Source organism: Dromiciops gliroides, chromosome 1 (genome assembly GCF_019393635.1).
Source record: "Dromiciops gliroides isolate mDroGli1 chromosome 1, mDroGli1.pri, whole genome shotgun sequence".
Classification (NCBI taxonomy): domain Eukaryota; kingdom Metazoa; phylum Chordata; class Mammalia; order Microbiotheria; family Microbiotheriidae; genus Dromiciops; species Dromiciops gliroides.
Window position 1 is genome coordinate 629,504,843 of NC_057861.1, and position 21,384 is coordinate 629,526,226.

The 21,384-nt window shown below is 45.2% G+C and overlaps 1 protein-coding gene across 5 annotated transcripts in view; it reads left to right on the forward strand.

The window, feature by feature from the left end:
* The first annotated feature begins 556 nt into the window (after positions 1-556).
* The window catches only part of CACNA1H (calcium voltage-gated channel subunit alpha1 H), a 440,720-nt gene continuing 419,892 nt past the window's right edge, over positions 557-21,384 (forward strand). For all 5 annotated transcript variants that reach the window (XM_043977864.1, XM_043977865.1, XM_043977861.1 and 2 more), the window contains exons 1-2: positions 557-687; positions 1,461-1,867. In XM_043977864.1, coding sequence (XP_043833799.1) covers positions 1,476-1,867 — 392 coding nt within the window. In that variant the 5' untranslated portion in view covers positions 557-687; positions 1,461-1,475. The remainder of the gene's footprint in view (positions 688-1,460; positions 1,868-21,384) is intronic.

The window sequence follows — 21,384 nt, forward strand, 5'->3', positions numbered from 1 at the left end:
AGGGATTGAGGAAAGCGAGAGAGACACCCCACTGACGGGGTCACCTGGGCTCCATCGCTGCCCTGCCTCCTCTCTCCGCGCCGCGTACCCCACTCCACTCCCTCCCGGCTCCGCCGGGTTCCCAGCCCCTCCTCCTTGCCTCCTCCCTCGGTCCCTCCTCCGGCTGGTAAAGCCGAAGTTTCCTGTGCTGGGCTGGGCTGTGCGGCGCGGAGCAGAGCGGAGCGGAGCGGGGAGGCTCCGGAGCTGGCTACAGAAGCTCCCGGCATCCCGGCCCCTCGCGCCTGTGCCGGACCACCCGGTCCTCGCCCCAGCTTGACTTCGCAGAGGCCCGACCCCAGGTCCCGAGGCTGCGCGTCCGCCCGCCTCGGGAATTGGGAGGCGGGGGGAGGGCGCATCTCTCCGGGAGGCGGAGGAGGTGGGGGCAGGACTGAGGCAGCCTGAGACAGAGATAGAGACACAGAGACACAGAGAGACAGGGACCGCGAGGGAGAGAGCTAGTGAAGGAGACGCGAAGCGCGCGACACCGCGCCGTCAGTCCGGGGCTCTCCTGGTGGCTGGTGGATTTACAAAGCTGGAGTCCGGGCGGGCGCCGTCCTGGCTTCCCGGGAAGTGTCTCCGTGCCCTGGTGCGCGGTGAACTGGACGTCACGGCTATGCTCGTGGGGAGCCATCTGGTCGCCGGACCCAGGTGAGGCCGCGAAAGAGCCACTGGGGCACTTAGTCCCCGGCCCCTGGACGCAAGACCCCGCGGCTCGACCCCCTGCCCGCCCCGCTGCCGCCCCTCACTTTCCGCCTCCCTGGACCCCTTTCCAACTTCCCCAAAGCCCGGATCCAACTCGGGGGAGGGGGTGCCTTCTTCCAGAAATCCCCTTCTCCCTCGGTTTTCCAGCGCCCCCAACCTGGAGGGGCAGTGGGTTAGGGGACGGCTGATGCCCGGTGTCCAGGCTGGCCTGGTGGGGCTGGGACCAGGGAAATGGGAACAGGGGGAGGGAGAGAGCGGGTGCTGGGGTAGTGCGGGGGGGTGGGGGGGGGTCTAGGAGAGCATTTGCTTTAATACGAAAGACAAAGGCGCTGAGGCAGCCGCGGGCGGGGGGCGGCGGCGTGGCACACGCTCCCAGCCCCCGGCGCCCGCCGGCCGGGCCGGCTTTCTGCTCTGGCAGAGTCTCTATGTGGGGAGAAGTCAGGGGGGAGAGCTGGGAGGGAGGAGGGCGCTGGACGTCCTTAGACTCCATTTCTGCCACCGCCTCCCGGCCCCTAGTTTGTCCTCGGCACTTGGGAATCCCCCCACCCCCACCCTCAACCCCAGTCCCTTTCCCCTTTGTCCCTCTCTCCCTGCCCTCCCCCTTTCCCGGCTGTCTGGGGCGGGGCCGGCCGGGGGCGGGAGGGGGAGGGGGTAGAGGTGCCGGGGCCCCCCCGGTCAGCGCTGCCTTTGTCGTCCCCCTCCCCCGTCCCTCCCCGCAGGTGCCGCCCGCGATCATGACTGATGGCGAGAGGAGACAGCCCTTGCAGCCGCTGGCTAGCGACGAGGTCCGGGTGCCCATCGCGTCGGTCCAGGCTGCCCAGCCTGGGGAGGAAGAGGAGGAGGATGCGGCCAGCGGCAGCAAGTCTCTCCAAGGCAGCGTGGCCTCGGGGGCGTCCTCTGCCCGGGAACGGGAGCTGGAGCGTGAGCGCGCGCCGGAACCGGAGCCGGAGCCGGAGCCGGAGCCGGAGCCGGCGACGGAGCCCGAGCCCGAGCAAGAGCCGGAGCCGGAGCTGGGCGCCTCCGACGAGGAGCAAGTCCCCTACCCGGCTCTGGCCGCCACCGTCTTCTTCTGCCTCAAGCAGACTTCGCGGCCGCGGAGCTGGTGCCTCAGACTGGTCTGTAACCCATATCCTTCCCTTCTAGCCCCCTTTGGGCCGCTACTTCATAAAGAGGGGCGCACAGGGCTCAGGCTGCTAGGCGCGAAGTGGCCACAGTATCCGAGAGGGAAGGAGGGAAGGTAGGCTGCCCTGCCTTCAGTGGGGAAGTGCTCCGTGCTCATAGCTGACCCCCTCGCCCTCCCCTGCCCTGTCCTGTCTTGCCTGGCCACCAAGACTCCTTTTTCCTTCCAGGATTTTGCATCCCGGGAGGGACCGCTGGTTTGGGGGAGGTGCCTGGGAACCGTTGCAGTTGTGTGTTTCACATCTATTTCAGAGAAGGTGGCCTGTGGCCTGGTGAGCCCCCCTGCCAAGGGAGCTTGGGAAAACTTGGTGTTTCTGAATGATTGGGGTGAACTCAAAGCAGTTAGTTACTGTCTCCCAGGATCCCGTTGCTCTGCCTGAGTTGTTAGAGACCTTGGCTTCCTGGAGCAATATTGGAGAAGCCTGGTCCCTTGATGCCCTTCTCTATACAGAACTTATGTGAATGGCAGGGCACTTATAACTCCATTCTGTAGGGAAGACCCAGCAAAACCTTAATGTTAACCTGACCTTAATCTTCAAAAAGAGTTAGGCTATCCAAGTAGGAAAAGGAGAATGTAGTCTTGTGGTTTCTGTCCACTTCACACCTCTCCCTCTTATTAGGACACTAGGAAAATGTGTTTTATTCTGGGGCACCAGAAAAGATAACGGTTCATCTGTACTTTATCAGGAATCAGTGAAATGGAACTTCTTTAATACTTATTTACCCGGATGTCTGCAAAATCTTTAGTGGAGAAGGAGGAGAAAGACCAAATCTCAAAAAAGGAGGGGAAAAAAGAAGCATTTATTTAAAAGACCACAAAGAGAGGCAGAACACTGGAATCAACATGTAACTAAGGGGAATTTGCATGTTTCATTTTGCAGTAAAGGGTAGCTGTTTGGTGGATGGGTGGAGTTGGCTGGGAACCTGTTGTGGTCCAAATTCGAAATGTTTAGAAGGACTAATTCCTACTTCAGGTGGGAGGGGAGTACAGGTCCCTCACTTTCCTTTCCCATGTCCCCAGCTGATTTTATCTCCAACCAAAGAGAAATGCATTCTTCTTTCCTAGTGGTTGTGACAAGTAGAAAATTGAATTTCAGTAAAAATGTGAGAAAAGTCATGTGTGACAGTAGAATTATCTGTCATTATGACCAGGGGAGTTTATGAAGTCAAGCTTTCCAAAGCTCTGGCAAATTATTTGTTAATTAAGAAGCTCCAGCCTTATAAGGAGGGGGAAGGGGGAAGGAGGAAGGGGGAAGGGGCTGTGTGAAGGCATATAGATTGAACATCAGGACACACCACTATATCTGTTGTGGATTCCCTGGGCAGTGAGCAGCAGTTGCCAGGCTCAGTGGATATTCCCAGTATCAGTCCAGGCACCCCCACCCCCACTTTTGCAGCCTTGCATTTCTGAGGCCTGGGTTTATTCAGGCAGCTGTGCCATCGTGGTTGCTAGGGGCGTTGGACGTCTCTCAGTTTTTAGTTTGCACAGAGCTGGAGTGATTTGGTGTTGAGAGCAGCAAGGCAAGGGTGAAAAAGCCGTCCTTGTTTTCCACACTAACTTCCCCTGTCAAAGTTAGGACGACAAAAAGAAGCAAGGATGAGCAATGTTTGTTTACATTTTCCTGACCTTGTGCGTTTTGCTGTATAAATATTAAATATAGATGAGGAATCTGAGCTCCAAAAAAGTAATAAAAACTAATGTTTCTCTTTTCTAAAATCCAAACACTGGGGGAGTTGGATTTCCCTGACACCTTCTTAACCAAGTTATCAAGACTGAGATGGGTGAACTGTTAGGATTGGGAAAAGGGGCTGTTATGTCATACCAAGTAATAAGATCACTGAAGAGTGGAATATTTTTTGCCTGTGTCCTAAGGGCTCTAGGTGTCTAGAGGCTTTATTGAGTTTGTATATAATTTACCCTTCTGTGAATAAGATTTTGCAACCACTTTCTCTACCCCACCCTGACACACATACACACCATTTTGTATGTGACATAGACCCTCTTTGAGGGGCGGATGCTTCCCCATCAAGTTTCTATGTCGCTAGAAAGGAAAATGGTCTAAGTGACAATGTTTGAGAATTAAGGGATGAAAGTATCTAGGATCCAAAATCCAGTTGATATAAATCTACTGGCTGGGATTAGCCCTTTGGTTGGTGGAATGAGATCAGGGCCAGACTTCAATAAATGTCTCCTCCCCATTTTTTTTTCTTTGAAGGTATTTGTAAGAAGAAAAAAACCTGAACTGATCATAGGACTAGCTTGTGTCCTGGAGTTTCTCTCTCTCTCTCTTGACAGTCCAAGTTTCTGGCAGTTCTTTTTGTATGTGTGGGTTTGTTTTGTTTGTTCAGTTACGTCAATCTTTGCATCTGAATTTGAGTTTTCTGAAAGCTAGCCAGAGGAAAAACATTGTTTGGGGATTGAGTTAGAGATTTCTAGCTAGTTTTTGGTGGTGGTTGTTGTTGTTTAATATAGGAAGTGGAAATAACAGCAAAGGTTATTTCCTTGTACCTAGGAGAGAAGGAAGGAAGGAAAGAGGGAGGGAAAGAAGGAAGAAGGAAGGGAAGGGAGAAAGTAAAGAGGAAGGGAAAAAAGAAAGGAAGGAAAGAAGGAGAGAAAGAAGGAGGTAGAGAAGAAAGTAAAGAGGGAGGGAAAGAAGGAAAGAGGGAGGGGAGAAAGGCAAGGAAGAGAAGAAGTAAAAAGTAAAGAGGGAGAAAGGGAAGAAAAGAGTGGAAGGAAGGAAAGAAGGAAGCTGAGAAAGAAAGAAGTAAAGGAAAGAGAAGTAATGGAAGGAAGGAAAGAAGGGGGAGAGGAAGGAAGGAAAGAAGCAAGGAAGGAAAGGGGGAAGGGAAGAAAGGAAAGAAGGTTGGCTTATTTCAGGAGTTATCCAGATATCCAACTCACTTAAAGCTCCCTTTGTGTCTTGAGATGTGAATTACAGTCTGGGTGCATTTCACTTGTCTCTTTATGGAAGAGGAAGAAACGATGGGGGTTTAAGAGAAGATTGAGTACCTAGCAAAACATCTCTGCAGAAGACAACAAGAAGCTGTACCTTCCAAAGAGAGATTTGACTGTTAGGTTCTGTATAGGAATAGGGTCAGGAATAGTGGCTGGGAAATGATGTAGATGGAGTTCCATCACTAGAGTAACAAAGTTCCATTTCTAGTTTCAGTCTCCTCTCAGCTTTTACTTCAACACTAGAGACTGGCTATCCTTCATCTCTAGCCTATGACAAGGGTCAAAAGCTGCTTTTATCTTCTTAAAAGGCCAGATAATACAGAACCTGAGTCTAAACTCAATCCTGTGATGAATTTCCATATTGACTCTGATCACTCTGGGAATGAAAATGGGCATTAACTTATCTGCAGGGCTTAAGGGAGTATGGACTCTTTCCATCACCTCAAGAGCGGTATTTTTAGCCTCTTATGTATTTCAATTGTCATGTCTCATTCTGGTATACATCTTAAAGGACAACCCCACTTCTTCCCACCCCTTTTGCAATCAGCACTGCCCCCTTCTATACATTCCCCTCTCCCCAATACAACGATACTCCTTGAAACTAGACCTACTTCTGTTAGTTAGGGCTAACTTTGTAACAGCAGCTGAAACCAAAGGATTATTTTATGTTTCAACCTACTGAAATCCTGGTTCTGACTAACTGCAAGAATATAAGTTCCTTAAGGGGCAGTACTAGTTTATTTAGTTTTTTGTATGCCCATTCAACTTGTAACACAGTGCTAGGCACATAGCAGACACTAAATACTTATTGAAAGAATGAAGGATTTTTAATGAATATTGGACATTCCAGATGGAGGCTCTGACCTCCAACAGATGAAAGTTTAAGTACAGAAGTTAAAGGGAAAAAAATCTAAAAAAAGCAATTGTGAATCTGACAGGTGTAGGGAAGATCAGCTTACTGTAAAGGACTCTAGATCAGAATGGATCTTAATGTACATAGTAAGAGATTCCCTTGCAAATTCTTGGGGAGAAAATTGACCACGTGCACAGGCTTGAGAGTTAACACAAGAATGATTGTGCATGTAGTTCAGTTTCCCTGGTTGTTACCGATCCTGGAGATAAACAAGATTCAGGGAAACTTTGATCCATTTTCTAGACAGCCATAGATGCATGGGAAACAATACTGTTTTGGGAATCTTGGTTGGGCATATTGTGGGGGTGGAGGGAAGGAATCAGATAGCAGAATGGAGAGCCATGATAATCCAGTTTGTTTCTTCAGCTTACAAGTTGTAAACCAACTGTACAAATGGAGATGGCCAAAATAGCAACTGGCCCAGGATTGGGGACTATCTCTGTATTGGACAAGATAGACTGTGTCAGAATGTCACATCCAGCAAGCAGCAGCCTGCTCCTGGATAGGAGTAGTGTTTTGAATGGAGAAAGGGTCGATCTTTAAATAAGTCCTTAACTTTTCACACTCTGTTTCAGGAGGAAAGGCATTCTCTAGGAGATGGTGTGGCAACAAAGAACTGTAGTTATTTTGAGTGTGCCTGTCAGTTTAAATAAAATCCAGTGCAAAGAAGCTTCCAAAAGGAAGGGGGGGTATCCTTATTGATTTACTTTTTTCTTTTTAAAAATATAATTGCAATAGAACTTTTTTGGTGAGTACTGTTGCTCCTACACAGGCCTATTTATAGAGAGAGGTGGGTGGGATTTTGTGTACTGTAGCCTGTCAGGCTGGGTTATGTGAGCTCGGTGGTGGCTCAAGTTTGCCATGTCTGTATTTTGCACAGAATGAAGCCAGGGACAGTTCTGCATCAGGGAAGGACTCATTAAAGGTAGACTTTGTTTCTGGTGATGTCACAGGCAGAGAGGATGCTAGAGAGCCCTGGAGGCGATCCATGTCAAGAACCCTCATTGGAGTGTGGTCCCAGACGAACCAGCAGAGGGGGTGGGTGAGGGTTCTTGTGATCTTTCAGCAGAGGACAGCCTGGGTGATGAGTAGGAGCCTATCCACCTGCAATCATGATGAGAAAAAAAAGAGGTTGGGCCTGTCATTAGGAAGTGATCTAAGGAACTGAACTCTCTTGGAAGCAAAGAATTCTGTTTTAATACAAAAAAGGTACATCCTGAAGAAGAGAGTGCATGCTGGATTTTGCCATATAAGCACCCTGGTGAGGCAAGAGATTTGAACGCTTAGTGTAAATAACAATTAGAACTCTTCTCTGTGTTAGTTCAGCCTTAAAGGAACACTAAACTTCAGTCCTGACCAATCCTGATCCCATCCATCAGGATAGTAACTCACATTTAGCTGGCACCTTAAGGTGTTCGGAGGATAACAGTGTAGATGTGAGGAAAATATTTTGAAAATCCTCCCTTTACCCTAATCTTAAAGCAAACCTGTATCTCAACCTGAGTCTGACTCTAATTCTAAGCCTGATGCCATGCATTTTCTTCTATAAGCCAACAAGAAGCTTTATGAGAAGGGTTCAAGTGTGTCCATAGCAAGATATGTGATTATTCAACAATCAAACCTCATTCACCAGGGCTATGGAAGTTCCAGCCTCATTTTGCACTTTTCTATAGGGTTGGGTTTAATTTGCTGTGGATGATTCTGAATGTGGGGTTCTACATCATTTAACCCCTTAGCCTCATTCATACATTCTTTTGGCAAGTATTAAGTACCTACTATTTGCAGCTCTATGCCAGGAACTGGGGATGGAAAAACAAAAGTGCAACATTCTATCTCCCAATAAATAGAGATGTTAAGGATTCTTCTTGACCACAGGCTGATAACAAGAGCTGTCCAACAATGGGACAAACTTTTTTGAGAGGCAGTGAGTTCCTCATCAAGAAAAAATCCTTCAAGAGGATAATTATAGGTTAGGAATGTCATAGCAGGTATTCATACTTCAGGTTGGTATTGGATTAGATGATGACCATGGTCCCTTTTTCTGTCGGGTATTATTACAGTTCAAAGAGAATCTTTTATAATGAAGACTTCGTTTCTGACATCCTACAGCCTGACTAGAACATTGACCCTGAAAGTGTTTCCACCTCCACAAGGAGCCTTCTAAACTCCAGCACCATCTTAAGCTGAGTCCAGGATGGACCATTTCAGTGAATAGTGAACAATTGTAGCAAGGTGCCTTGGGATCAGAAGTGCTTATTGGTACTTATCATTGACATCAATCCAGGAGTTTCTTTCATTTTTGTTCCATATCTGGTTGAAGATGCTGATGTACATACCCCACAGATGCCATCTGCCTCAACTGAGGGGTACAGTTGGATTGGGCTCTGATGTGAAAATTCCTTTTGAAAGTGAATAGTGGGGGTGGGGGGCAGCTAGGTGGCATAGTGGATAAAGCACTGGCCCTGGATCCAGGAGGACCTGAGTTCAAATCCGGTCTCAGACACTTGACATGTACTAGCTGTGTGACCCTGGGCAAGTCACTTAACGCTCATTGCCTTGCCAAAAAAAAAGTGAGCAGTAGAACCCACCTGTAAAAGGGGGGGGAATTAGACTGGATGCTCTATTAGGTGCCTTCTAGCTCCAAAGTTCTCACTCTAAAATTAGCTTTACAAATAAAAATCCAGCATGGAGATCTGTAGAAGTCTAGAACCAGAAAGAATCTTAGAGATCATGTAGTCCAGTACTCACATTTTACTGAAAAGGAAACTGAGGCACAGAGAAGGGATATAATTGATCAAACATGACACAATGAATCAGCGATAGCTGCAACTTGAATTTTGAGTTAATCATCACAGAGGCTGGATGATAATCTACCAGGAGTATTGTAGAATTGAATCCTGATTTAAATAAGTAGGAGTTAAGCTATGTGACTTCTGAGGTCACTTCCAACTTTAAATTTCTATGACTCTAAACCCAATGTATTGCTGTGGATAGAGTCAGAAAAAACTTTGGTTTAAGTATTGCCTCTGATGATTACTATCTATAGGACTTGGTACAATCTATTTCACCTTACTTGTCCGCAATTTCCTCATCTGTAAAATGAAGGACTAAATGGTATCTAAGATTCTTTCCAGCTTGAAATCTTTAAGAAGCTCCTGAGGGAGGTACCTGCTCTTTGAAGAAGATGCCTCTGAGTAGGTCTCCTGGTGATTCCCCTCCCCCAGAGACTCTGAAGGAGCTCAGTCTGGAGCAGTGGTTTGTATCCATTCCTCCTCCTGGGACATGTAGTAGCACTCTTGATGATAAGCAAAGTGGGGCTGAGTCTAATGACTGGTTCCTCTTTATTTCCTCTGACAAGAAAAAAATAAAAAGAGAGTGGTTACAAGGGAGTTTGTGTTCATTTGTTGCTCTGAAAACACAGACTGTCATCTTTATTTTGTCTAAGCTTCATCGGCCATCATGAGAAGGGGGAAGAGGCATAATGTGGCCAAAACAGCTGGTAAATTTGTATGCAATTGCTGAAAATGGCAGTCTCTTGGTCAGATTAGTTTATGCATCATTGATGTAGAGGGCAGTGATGAGCTTTAGGGGAGGAGGAAAGCAGGGCTAGGCTTACACAGAAAAGAGAATGATTCTCTCTACTCTAGCTTGACTCAAGGGATGCTTCTCAAGTATATCCCCAGAGATGGCTGGAATTCTAGCATTAAACATTTAGACATTCCCTTAAAATGGTACCCTCTCTAGGTTGCCCTTTTATTAAAGAAAAGAAAAATAGTTTTATTGAGATATTTTATTTTCATATTACCTTAATTTCTGAGTATAGCCTTTCCCCAATGTCTCAGTCAGGGAGAGCCTGTAAGGCTAGGTAGTGTAGGGCATAGATACCTGAATCTGGAGTCATGAAGACTCGAGTTCAAAATCTGCCTCAGACACTTACTAGTTTTGTGACACTGGGCAAGTCACTTAACTTCACTTGCCTCATCTGTAAAATGATAATAATACTAGCACCTACCTCTCAAGGTTGTTGTAACGATCAAATAAGATAATATTTGTAAAGTGCTTAGCACAGTGTCTGGCACATAGTAAGTGCTATGTAAATATTAGCTATTATTAACATTGTTGATGTTATAACAAATTATAAAAAGAGAAAAGAAGCACTTCAGCAAAACCACCCAAAGCCTCCCTTTTAAGAACTCCAAGTCCCTTATACTTTGGAATGGATTTTTATGTTAGTGTATCTCCTTCCTGGATGTGCCTGGAAGAGCAGAGATACTGGAAGTGGGGTGATCAGAAGAGGAGGAGGAAGGGGAGGAGAAGGAGCTGGAATAGGTCTAGGAAAGCAAGGTGACTCAAAGCCATGTCCTGGGAGAAAAGGTTTGTGCAACTGTGGAAGTTTAGCCTGAGGAAGAGAAGACAGAGGGATTTGGATCCCTGAGCAGCATGATACAGTAGAAATAGAGATGGATTTGGGAGCAGAGAACCTGGCTCTGAGATTTATGATCTGTGTGACTTTGGGCAAATCTCCTTCTTGAGCCTCAGTTTCTCATTTGTAAAATGGGAGGGGGTGGGGGGCTGGGGGGATGACTTTGGCTCCATATTCATGATTCTATTACATTCAAATTTCTGAAGATCATCATCACAGAGAAGAAGAATTTTACTCTCTTTGGATCCAAGGTGGGAGGGAGGGTGGAATCCAGTGGATAAGCATCCTAGGTAGCCTTGGCTCTGAGGAGGAGGTAAATGATCAGGGGAGCTTCCTGACTATTAGCTCTGTCCAACAGATGAACAGACCACCGTATGAGACAGTGAGTTCCTTGTCACTGGAGGTATTCAAATAGAAGCTAGCCAATCACCTGTTGGGGGTGCTGTTGAGGGAATTCCTATGCTGCTTGTGGCATTGGGCTAGATAACCACTAAAAGCCTTCTCAGCTCTGAGATCCTACTTTCCTGTAATTCTAAGGTGAGACTAAAGCCCTGTATCCATGTATTCCTATGCATCCCTGTGGCTTTAGTCTAGGCATTGGCAACCCTTTGAAAGGAAGGAATGTGCCAAGCCATAGACCACATGCCCTTTTGACATAGAAGGGCCCTTTTGGGAATGATGAGCCAAGGGATTACTGAAGGCATCGGGGTTGGGATCCCAGACTACTGCCTTGAGTCCTAAGGAGAACACTTAGGGGTGGAGGTCAGCCTGCAGACTTATGAGCTCCTGCTGACTAACTGGTGAGTGGGATGGGAGTTTAAGCCTGTTGGTGAAGCCTCCTGGCAGTAGAGGGGCAGGGCATTGTTTTGGCACCTGTTCCATGCGCCAAGAAACTTGACCTGTATGTTACAGGTTTCCAATCCCTAGCTCCAAGGAAGTTCTTTTATCTGAACACACTTCTGCCCTTGTGTGCACATGGAGGTGATTTGTTCTGCCTGCTAAGCTCCTGTCCAGAGCTGCTTTTGGCTTGCCTGTGTGTGGCCAGGGCTAAAGACCAATCCCGCTAAATTCTGCCTTAGGGTAGGACAGCATTCCATTCCATTCTGTTCATTTAAGTTCATTCTTTCATTCATTCAAAAACAATAACGACCACAGTAATCCAGGTTAGCAAATGTGTTAAGGACCGAGGGGAGTGGACAATTAATAAATTGTCCATTTTTCTGCCTTCTTGCAGTTTATAGTCAATAGGATGATAAACCACAAGCTCTTATAATGATTTTGTTGTCATTGTTCAGCCATGTTTCAGTCATGACCCATTTGGAGTTTTCTTGGCAAAGATACTGGAGTACTTTTTCATTTCCTTCTCCAGATAATTTTTACAGATGAGGAGACTGAGGCAAACAGAGTTACATGATTTGCCCAGGGTCATATTACTAGTATATGTCTGAGACCAAATTTAAACTAAAAAAGATGAGTCTTTCTGACTCCAGACCCAGCACTGTGTCACCTAGCTGCCCTAAATTTGTTGTTCAGTAGTGCCTGACTCTTTGTGACCCCATTTGGGGTTTTCTTGGCAAAGATACTGGAGTGGTTTGCCATTTCCTTCTCCAACCTATAATATAACTCATGGTTTTATAAAAGTATATTAGATGGGGACAGCTAGGCAGTTCAGTGGATAAAGCACTGGCCTTGAATTCATGAGGACCTGAGTTCAAATCCAATATCAGAGACTTGACACTTACTAGCTGCGTGACGCTGGGCAAGTCATTTAACCCTCATTGCCCCATAAAAACAAAAATCAAAACAAAAAATAGTATATTAGAAAGGTAGAAGACAACGTGAGGTAATTACTCCCAAGGGGAATCAGTCTAGGCTTCATGGAAGAAATTCAAGGTAGTAATAAATCCAGTGTTGGGAGTTTAAAGACCCTACGTTAGCTGTATAACCTTGAGCAAGTCACATCCCTTTGTAAAATGGATAGGTGGGGTTTGATGCCTTCTAAGAATCTTTCTAGTTCTAACATTCTGTGATTCTATGATGTGGAACAGGTGGGGAGTGTGTGTGTGTGTGTGTGTGTGTGTGCGTGCACGTGCGCACTCGTGCACACACACATAGTGAGCAGAAAGGGGGAGATATTCTCAAATTGTGCTTCATCCTCTTCTTCAAGATGCTTTGACTCCTGCCCTTCATGAATGAAAAGTGTTTACTGAACTTGGCTCAGGGTTGTGTTGTGAGACTTCGGCGATGTAACCAGACTTCTGAAGTATAGACATATTTTCATGTACTGAGAACAGCAATCAGGCCCCAAAGCTGTTTTTAAACAAATGATTTTTAGCCTTGCTACAGTCAGTAAGAAGCTTCCCTTTGATGATGGAGAAGAGGATGAGAAGCAGTGGGTGTGGAAGGGAAATTTCCTGGTTCATCATATCTGTCTTTGGGGCATTTCTCTTTCAAGTGTAAATCTTTCCTTACCCCTCACTCTTTGTAGGCCTATGTCTGGGCCCTGTTCTCTGGGGATAGAGGAGAAAAAGGACACTTGGGCACTTCCTTTAACTAGTTTACCTGAAAGTTTGGAGGGCTTATGTGTAGCAAGCCTTCAATTTGCCCCAGAAAATTTACTTCTAAAATCTAGTTCACAAACCTTTGGGGCTCAGGACCCCATTACACTCTTTTTCCCCATTATACTCTTAACAATTACTGAGGACCCCAAAAGTTTTGTGTGGACTATAGATATTATTATTTACCATATTAGAAATGAAAACAATTTTTTTTTTTTGCAGGGCAATGAGGGTTAAGTGACTTGCCCAGGGTCACACAGCTAGTAAGTGTCTGAGGTCAAATTTGAACTCAGGTCCTCCTGAATCCAGGGCCAGTGCTCTATCCACTGCACCACCTAGCTGCCCCCAAACGAATGATTTTTAAAACATTTATTAACTCATTTAAATAACAATAATAAATCCATTACATGGTAGCATAAATATTATATTTTTTGAAAAAACATAAGAAATAGTGAAGAGTGCCACTGTTTTACATATTTTTGCCCATCTCTTTAATATATGTCTTAATAGAAGACAGCTGTATTTCCATATCTGCTTCTGCATTCAATCCATTGTGACACTGTTTTGGTTAAAATAGATGAAGAAAACTGAGCCTCACATACATTTAGTTAGGAACAAATAGGTAAATAATATGTCAGCATTATTATGAAAATAGTTTTGACTTCTTGGACCCCCTGAAAGAGTCTCTGGGCTAGGCACACTTTGAGAACCACTAAAGTAGAGGATTTTGTTCAATATTTGAGCTCTAAATTTTCAGAATTCAGTCATGTCCTTTGGCCATTTCCTTTGGAGGGTGTGATGAGTAGGTATTGAAGGTGCTTAGCCTCTGAGATGCTGGTAGTGAGCTCCCAGCAGGACACTCTATCAGTCTGGCAAAGGGATTTATATCTGTTTTCCCCAGGACAAGACTTTGGGGCAATGTCATAAGGGTTTGGGATTCGCTGTCCTTAGCTAATGTATTTGGAGGCCTGGAGGTCAGTGAAATGACTTAACAATGGGTTCCTTAAAAATAATTAAGGCAGGATTTGCCATGCTCGATGGTCTGACTTTGGGGTTTTCACCTCTTAAGAAGCATCTTTGTGCTCATCTGCTGTTTTGTATTCTGGCTCTCTAGAGCCAAAATTTGGTGTGAAAATTCAAAAAGCTTCCTTTCCTTGGACAAGCTTCTTTAAACCTCAGAAATGATAGACACATTCATTAATGGCACAGGGAGCCCCTAGAACTGTGACAGCCCTTCAGGTTCAAAGCTCAGGACACATTTTTTTAATTCAGATTTATTCATTTTTTTTCTTCTTTAGACTCTTAGAAGCATGGAATTCCAGACTTGGAAGTCATCTAATAAGTCAGCTAATTCAATCACTTCCTAAAATGTCTTCTATGATATTCCTCCAAGTGTCATTCAACCTCTGCTTAAATACCGCCAGTGACAGAAAATGCACAAACCAATGAACCCATTTTATTTTTGGACCCTATTGTCACATCAGGACAACTAGGTGGTACAGAGGATATAGCATTCAGAGCCTGGAGTCAGGAAGACTCATCTTTCTGAGTTCAAATCTAGCCTCAGATACTTACTAGTTGTGCAGCCCTGGGCAAGTCACTTAACCCTGTTTGCCTCAGTTTCTTCATCTGTAAAATGAGCTGGAGAAGGAAATGGCAAGCCACTTCAGTATCTTTGCCAAAAAAGCCTCAAATGGGGTCATGAAGAGTCAGATATAAGTGAAAAGACTGAACAACAAAATTGTTAGGTAGTGAGGGGAACTGTGATGATCTGAGTTCTCTCACCACCACCCATTAGTTCTAGGTCTCCTTTTACCACATAATTGTGGAAGTCATGGTATAATGATATGGTATGGTGGAAAGAATCTCTGGAGTCAGAGGGCCCTAAGTTCAAACATCACCTTTAATTCTGACCATATCAATGAAAACTTAGGCAAGTCACTGAACCTGTTGGCTTCAAGTTCCTGAAAGGCTGATAGGATCAGAGATCTGGATCTGAAAGGGACCTGTAGACTGATTTATGTCTACCTTCCCCCCTCTAGGTATAGTAGTCAATGAGTAAACCAACATTTATTAAGCACCTACTATATGCTAGGTACTGAGTATTTTCTAAGCACTAGGGAGCCAAAGAAAGGGGTACAAAAGAATTCCTCACTTTCCAGGGTCTCACAGTCCCCTCGGGGAGTCAACACACAAACAACAACGTACAAACAGAATCCATCCAGGATAAAGGGTAGATAATCAACAAAATTAAGAGAGGGGAGGTAGGGAAAGTCTTTCTGTAGAATGGGAGACTTCAGTTGTGGCTTGAAGAAATCCAGGAATACAAGATGAGTGAGATCATGCCAGGCATGGGATGTAGCAAGTGAAAATGCCCAGAAGTGGGAGACGGCAGATCTTGTTCAAAGAAGAGTAAGGCTGGTGTCCCTGGATCACAGAGTAGATTGTGGGGTGTGAGGTGAAAGAATGGAAAGTGAAGGGGAGACCAGAGTGTGGGGAGGAGAATGGCAGGCTCTGAAGGGTTTTAAATGCCAGTGGATTTTATTTTTGATCATGGCGGTGATGAGGAACCATTGGAATTTGTTGAGTAGGGGTGGGATAATATGATCACACCTGTGGTTTAGGAAGAAGACTTTCACAGCCAAGTGGAAGACTCCAGTGTCCACAGCTTGACTACTCTTTGCTAAGCTAGATGCCCCCAGATTCCTTTAACCAGTAATTTACTATCCCAGCATCTCCCAGCCTGGTTGCCCTCCTGCTTCTCAATACCCTTCCTAATGTGTGGTGCCCAGAACAGAACACATTACTCCACATTGAGTGAGAGGGTCAGGGCAGAAGACAATGTGGTTCCCTCCTTCCTTGTTCTGAACTTGGTGCAGTCCAAGATCCCACAGCTTTTTTAAACTGTTGCCTCATGTTGTTGATTCACATTGAGCTTGGAAGCCACGGACAACCCCCCCCCCCATCATTTTCCCCCCATGAAAGCTTGGTGAGTCTGCTTCTCCCATCCTGTACTTGTGCAGTTGTTTTGTTGGGCTTGTGTTAGACTGTGAATTCATCACTACTACATTTCAGAGTGGATGTTAGATAATAAGGTCAATCAGGACTCAGCCAGCTGTTGGGGAGCAAAGAACAAAGAACATGCAGCTGCTCTCCCCAAGACGAAATTCCAGAACACAGAAGAAATCATTGACAATTAAGAAACCAGGTCAGAATTTACTAGAAACAGCAAAGAGGAAATGTTTTCTGCTTTTTTTTTTCTTCTGATATTCAAAACTACTATGTACACATTGTGAAAAAGAAAACGCATCTATTGTCGAAGGCCTGGTATCTGAATATAAGTGAAAACCTCCTTTACTAGTTATAATGACATGCTGAAGTTGACCTCCGAAATTCCAGAAAGGGACAAAAAGAACAGCAAGAGATACACGAAGAAATAGAGGTCCTGAGACCACACGGCCATGCAAAAGACTGAGTCAGCTGAAGGATAGACTCCACAGGAAAGTCACTCATTGGCTGTATAGACTGGAGCCAAACGTGGCATCATTGCTTCAGTTGGAAGGGACCTTAGAAGCCAACTAGTGGGGCAGCTAGGTGGCACAGTGGATAGAGCAGCGGCCCTGGATTCAGGAGTACCTGAGTTCAAATCCAACCTCAGACACTTAACACTTACTAGCTGTGTGACCCTGGGCAAGTCACTTAACCCCAATTGCCTCACCAAAAAAAAAAAAAAGAAGCCAACTAGTAACCATTTCATTTTACAGTTAAATAAACAGAGGCCTGGAGAGACCCACTGATTTGCCCAAGGTCACTTAGGTAATAAGTAGCAGAGGCGTGATTCAAACTCAGATCTTCTGATGCCAAATTCATCGCTCTTACAATTATACTCCAAATTGTTTCTCCAGTTTTGTTTTGTTTTGTTGTTTAATCACACAAAGAAAATATTTCCATGTGGGTTAAAGAAACAAGCATTTATTAGGCACCTACTATCTGCCAGGCACGGCGCTAAGGGCTTTACAAATATTCATTTGATAATCACAGCAAACCCTGGGGTATATGTACTATTATTAGCCCCATTTTACAGTTAGGGAAACTGAGGCAGGCAGAGGTTAAATGGATTGCCTACGATCACACAGCTAATCAAATTCTCTGAGGGAGAATTTGAACTCAGATCTTCCAGAGTGCCACGTAGCTTGCCTGTAGGTGCTTATACTTTCATAGCTTTTGTGGTAGTGAAGAGTTTGCTGCATTTGGAGCTAGGAAGACCCACCTCTGATTCGTACTGGCTGTCACCCCAGACAAAATAACTTATAGTTTCTTAGTGCCTGAGGCAACTATAAATTGCAGAGCAATTACTAACTTGCATTTGTAGAGGAAGGTTTCCTCCTTACAAGTTCCTAACATGAAAACCAGAGGTCTGGACCCCCATCCTACCTCACCACTGACTAAAAATGTTAGAAGGAAAGAAAGAAAGAAAGAAAGAAAGAAAGAAAGAAAGAAAGAAAGAAAGAAAGAAAGAAAGAAAGAAAGAAAGAAAGAAAGAAAGAAAGAAAGATCTTTCACACAGGACCAACATATTCAGCTTTTAAATATTTGTGGTAAAAGCAAAGGGTCTCGTGGCAACACCGGTCGAGGGGCAGCTAAGGCTTATGGCTCCTGCTGCTGCATAGCTTCATGAATGGGGGAAGGACAGAGACTCTTGTGGCAGAATAGCAAGAACAGCGAATGGGTTCAAATCTCGACTTTGCCACTTACTAGCTGTATGTCCGGGCCTTGGTTTCCCCCTCTGTAAAATGTCATAGTTGGACTAGATTTCAACCTTCTTCCAGCTCTAACCAATGGTCTCTGGTTACTCCCTGCTGACCGACAGAGGATCCCCTCCTACATAATCTGTCACATATTACATTTAATTCAACAAAAGTTCAGAAAATATTAATTCCACTTCAGGCCCAGTGCTAGGTGAAATTCAGACATGAAACAGGGCTCACATTTCACCCTCAAGCTGCTTATAATAGCCCTGTAGGGGGATTAAGATGCAGTCACAAAGGATTTGAATACAGATCAGAATGTGGCAAGTTTATAGGAGAGACCTTAGAGCAAGAGGAGATAACACTGGAGGACTTCATGGAGGAGGTGGCACCCTGAGCTGGGTTTCCATAACAGGCTGATGGGGTTGGCATAAACAAAGACATAGACATACCCAGAAGGGACAGAATAATAACAGGAGATGAGGAGTAGGCCAGTTTGATGGGACATAGAACGAGTAGAAGGGAATGCTGGGAACTAAGGCTAAAGGAATCATCTGGAGTCCATCAGACTAGGGAAGGCTTTGAATGACAGGTGTTTACATTTTACTCAACAGGTAATGGAGAGCTTACCCAAGATTTCAGAGCAGGAGAGTGATGCTAAAATAGTAGTTTATTAGGAAGCTCAATCAAGCAGCATATCCCAGATGAAATGAAAGGATAGGAAGGGATGATTGAATGGCCCAGGCAGTTGTGGGTTTTTGTTGTTGTTGTTGTTTGTTTGTTTTTATTTTGTTTGTTTTTTTGTGAGGTAGTGAGGGTTAAATCACTTGCCCAGGGTCACACAGCTAGTAAGCGTCAAGTGTTTGAGGCCAGATTTGAACTCAGGTCCTCCTAAATCCAGGGCCAGTGCTCTATCCACTGCGCCACCTAGCTGTCAAGCCCAGACAGTTTTAAAGAGCATTGCCAGCTTCTCCCTTTGGTCTGGGGAGATCTGAGATGTCTCCAAGGTTTCCACCTGTTTTCAAACACCTCAGGAAAAAAGTGGCCTTCGGTTACTTCGATTCTTGGGTTTGGTCCCAGGCTCCTACTGGACCCTGGCAATTTCCTTCTTGGGTTTCTTGGTATTTCTCCTTTATAAATAGATGGAGGAAGCAGCTGTGGGCAGAGGCTTGACTCCTGGCACAGAGAATACCTGGTGTTGGCTGAGCTTTTACAAAGGGTTTTGATTTACAACCGAATGAATGGCATGGGGCATGAGTTCACCTTACACTGGTGGGCTCATAAGCTCCTCTTTCCTCCATGTAGATGTTTATGGAGGGTGGGGAATTTATGATTCTGAATCTTTCCAACGGCTAATGCTGATGGCTGCAGAATGAGATCCCAAGGAAAAGGTGGGGATTCCACTGAGTTCCTATTAGTTATAGATGTTGGGTTGGAAACTCTCTATGTAAAATGGGCAAAGTTTACAAGATTGGGCTTTACCCCAATTCCTTACCCATCTCCTCTGGGCTCAGGACAGGTGAGAAGGAAGAGAGGCATGCTGGGGGACTGGTCCTAGTCCTTCTCCTTGATTCTCAGCCCCTGACATGGTGGGTCTAGCAGGTCAGAAGAAGGGGGAGGGGGCAGCTAGATGGTGCAGTGGATAGAGCACCGGCCCTGGAGTCAGGAGGACCTGAGTTCGGATCCGGCCTCAGACACTTAACACTTACTAGCTGTGTGACCCTGGGCAAGTCACTTAACCCCAATTGCCTAACCCCCCCCCCAAAAAAGAAGGGGGAGGCATAGAACTCAGCAAAGGGCAGGGATGACTGTGGTTCATGGGATCAGAGATTTAAACCTAGAAAGGCCTTAGAATTCAACTAGTCCAAGCCCATCATTTAGTTCATCATCATCATCATTAAAGTATTTTCCATATATATATATATTTCATTTGATTCTAACAATAACCCTGTGCCATGGTGTTGTTTCAGTGGTTGTCTGACTTTATGACCCTATTTGTGGTTTTCTTAGCAAAGATGCTGGAGTGGTTTGCCATTTCCTTTTCCAGCTCATTTCACAGATGAGGAAACTGAGGTGAACAAGGTTAAGTGACTTTCCTACGGAGCTAGTGCCTGAGGCTGGATTTCAACTCAGGTCCTCCTGACTCCAGGCTCAGCACTCTATCCACTGGGCCACCTAACTGGGCAAGTCACTTAATTTCTGTGTGCCTCAGTTTCCTCAACTATAAAATGAAAATGATAAGAGTACCTACCTCCCAGGGTTGTTGTGAGTATCAAATGAGATAATATTTATAAAGCACTCAGCATAGTGTCTGGCGCAAAGTAGTTGTTATATAAACTACTACTGCTGCTACCACCACCACCACTACCAGCACTACTACTACCACCACCACTACCACCACCACCACTACCACCACTACTACTACCACCACTACTGCCACCACCACCACTACCACCACTACTACCGACACCACTACTACCACTGTTACTACCAACTACTCCTGGAGTGTTTGATCTGCTCCAAGGCACTAATCAGCAATTTGCTGCATCCCTCCTATGTGCCCAGCATCATGCAGTGTGGGTATAGAAGTTCAGAAGGAGGCACAGTCTCACCTGTGGCTTAATGTATTAACATGTAACCACTTAACTGTATTCCACTCTGGACTCTCCCCTGTGTACCAACTTCCCTTGATTGCCCAAGGGGAGCCTATATCCTGAGCTAGAGATCTCCAACTCAAGCTTTTGTTTGTTCTAAGTAGATAGCAGTCATCTATTTGCACTTCTGCTATCTAAATCTGTTTCTCTTCATAAAGACGTGTACCCAATTATACATTCATCTGAACAAATAATAGCCAACATTTATAAAGGGCTTTACTGTTTGCCAAGTACTTTGCATACATGATCTCATTTGAGCTTCACAACAACTCCCTGGAGGTAGGTGCTACAGGTTTTATTATCCCCAATTTACAGATGAGGAGACTGAATCTCAGAAAAGTTAAGTGACTTGCCCTTGATCATACAGATAGTGTGTGTCAGAGATGGGTTTTGAACCTGAGGCTTCCTGAGTGTTGGTTCCAACACTCTATCAAGTATACCACAATACCTTGCCAAGGATTTCATAACCTGACTCAGAGGGCTTCTAATCACTAGAAGCAGCAGTCATGGGTTACAGATCCCTGTTGTAAGCTGTTCGCAGGCCTCTGGACCCATGCATAGAGACAAACAGAGAAGAAATAGAAGTGGAAGTGTTTGCAACACACAAAGACCCATCTCCAACAATGGACAAGTATTTAGTAAGTGCATTATATGTGCCAAGCATTCTGGGAGGCCCAGGGGTTACAAAAACAAACAAATAAGCAAAATACAAAACAAAACAAACAACAACAACAACAAAATCAGTCCCTGCCCTTAGGGAGTTTACATTCTTTCCATGGGCAGACTTTCTCTCTGATTTACTGGCGTGATTGTTCTGATGATGCACTCAAAGTGGGAGCCATAGACAGTTCTATCCATCTTCCCAGTTATCCTCTTGTACTGCATTAGAGCAAGTACAGAGCTTAGAGACCTTTATCAATCATTCTAGACTTCAGAGATCTCTCTGTCTTTGAATACTTATAACACTTATTATTTGAACTATACACTGGGTATTTTGGGAGCTGAGGGGCAGAATTGAGATTTTACTAGTGTAGGGAATTAAGTCTGAGGAACTTCCTCCACCAATGCAGACCAGGAACTCCTCTTTTATTCAAAGTTTTTGATACTTTCCTGGGACCACTGAGAGGTTGTGAGTATCCCTTTGCCTGGATTGCTCTCACTCCTTGTCTGCACTTCTTGACTTTCCTGGCTTCTTCCGAGTCCCAGGTACAA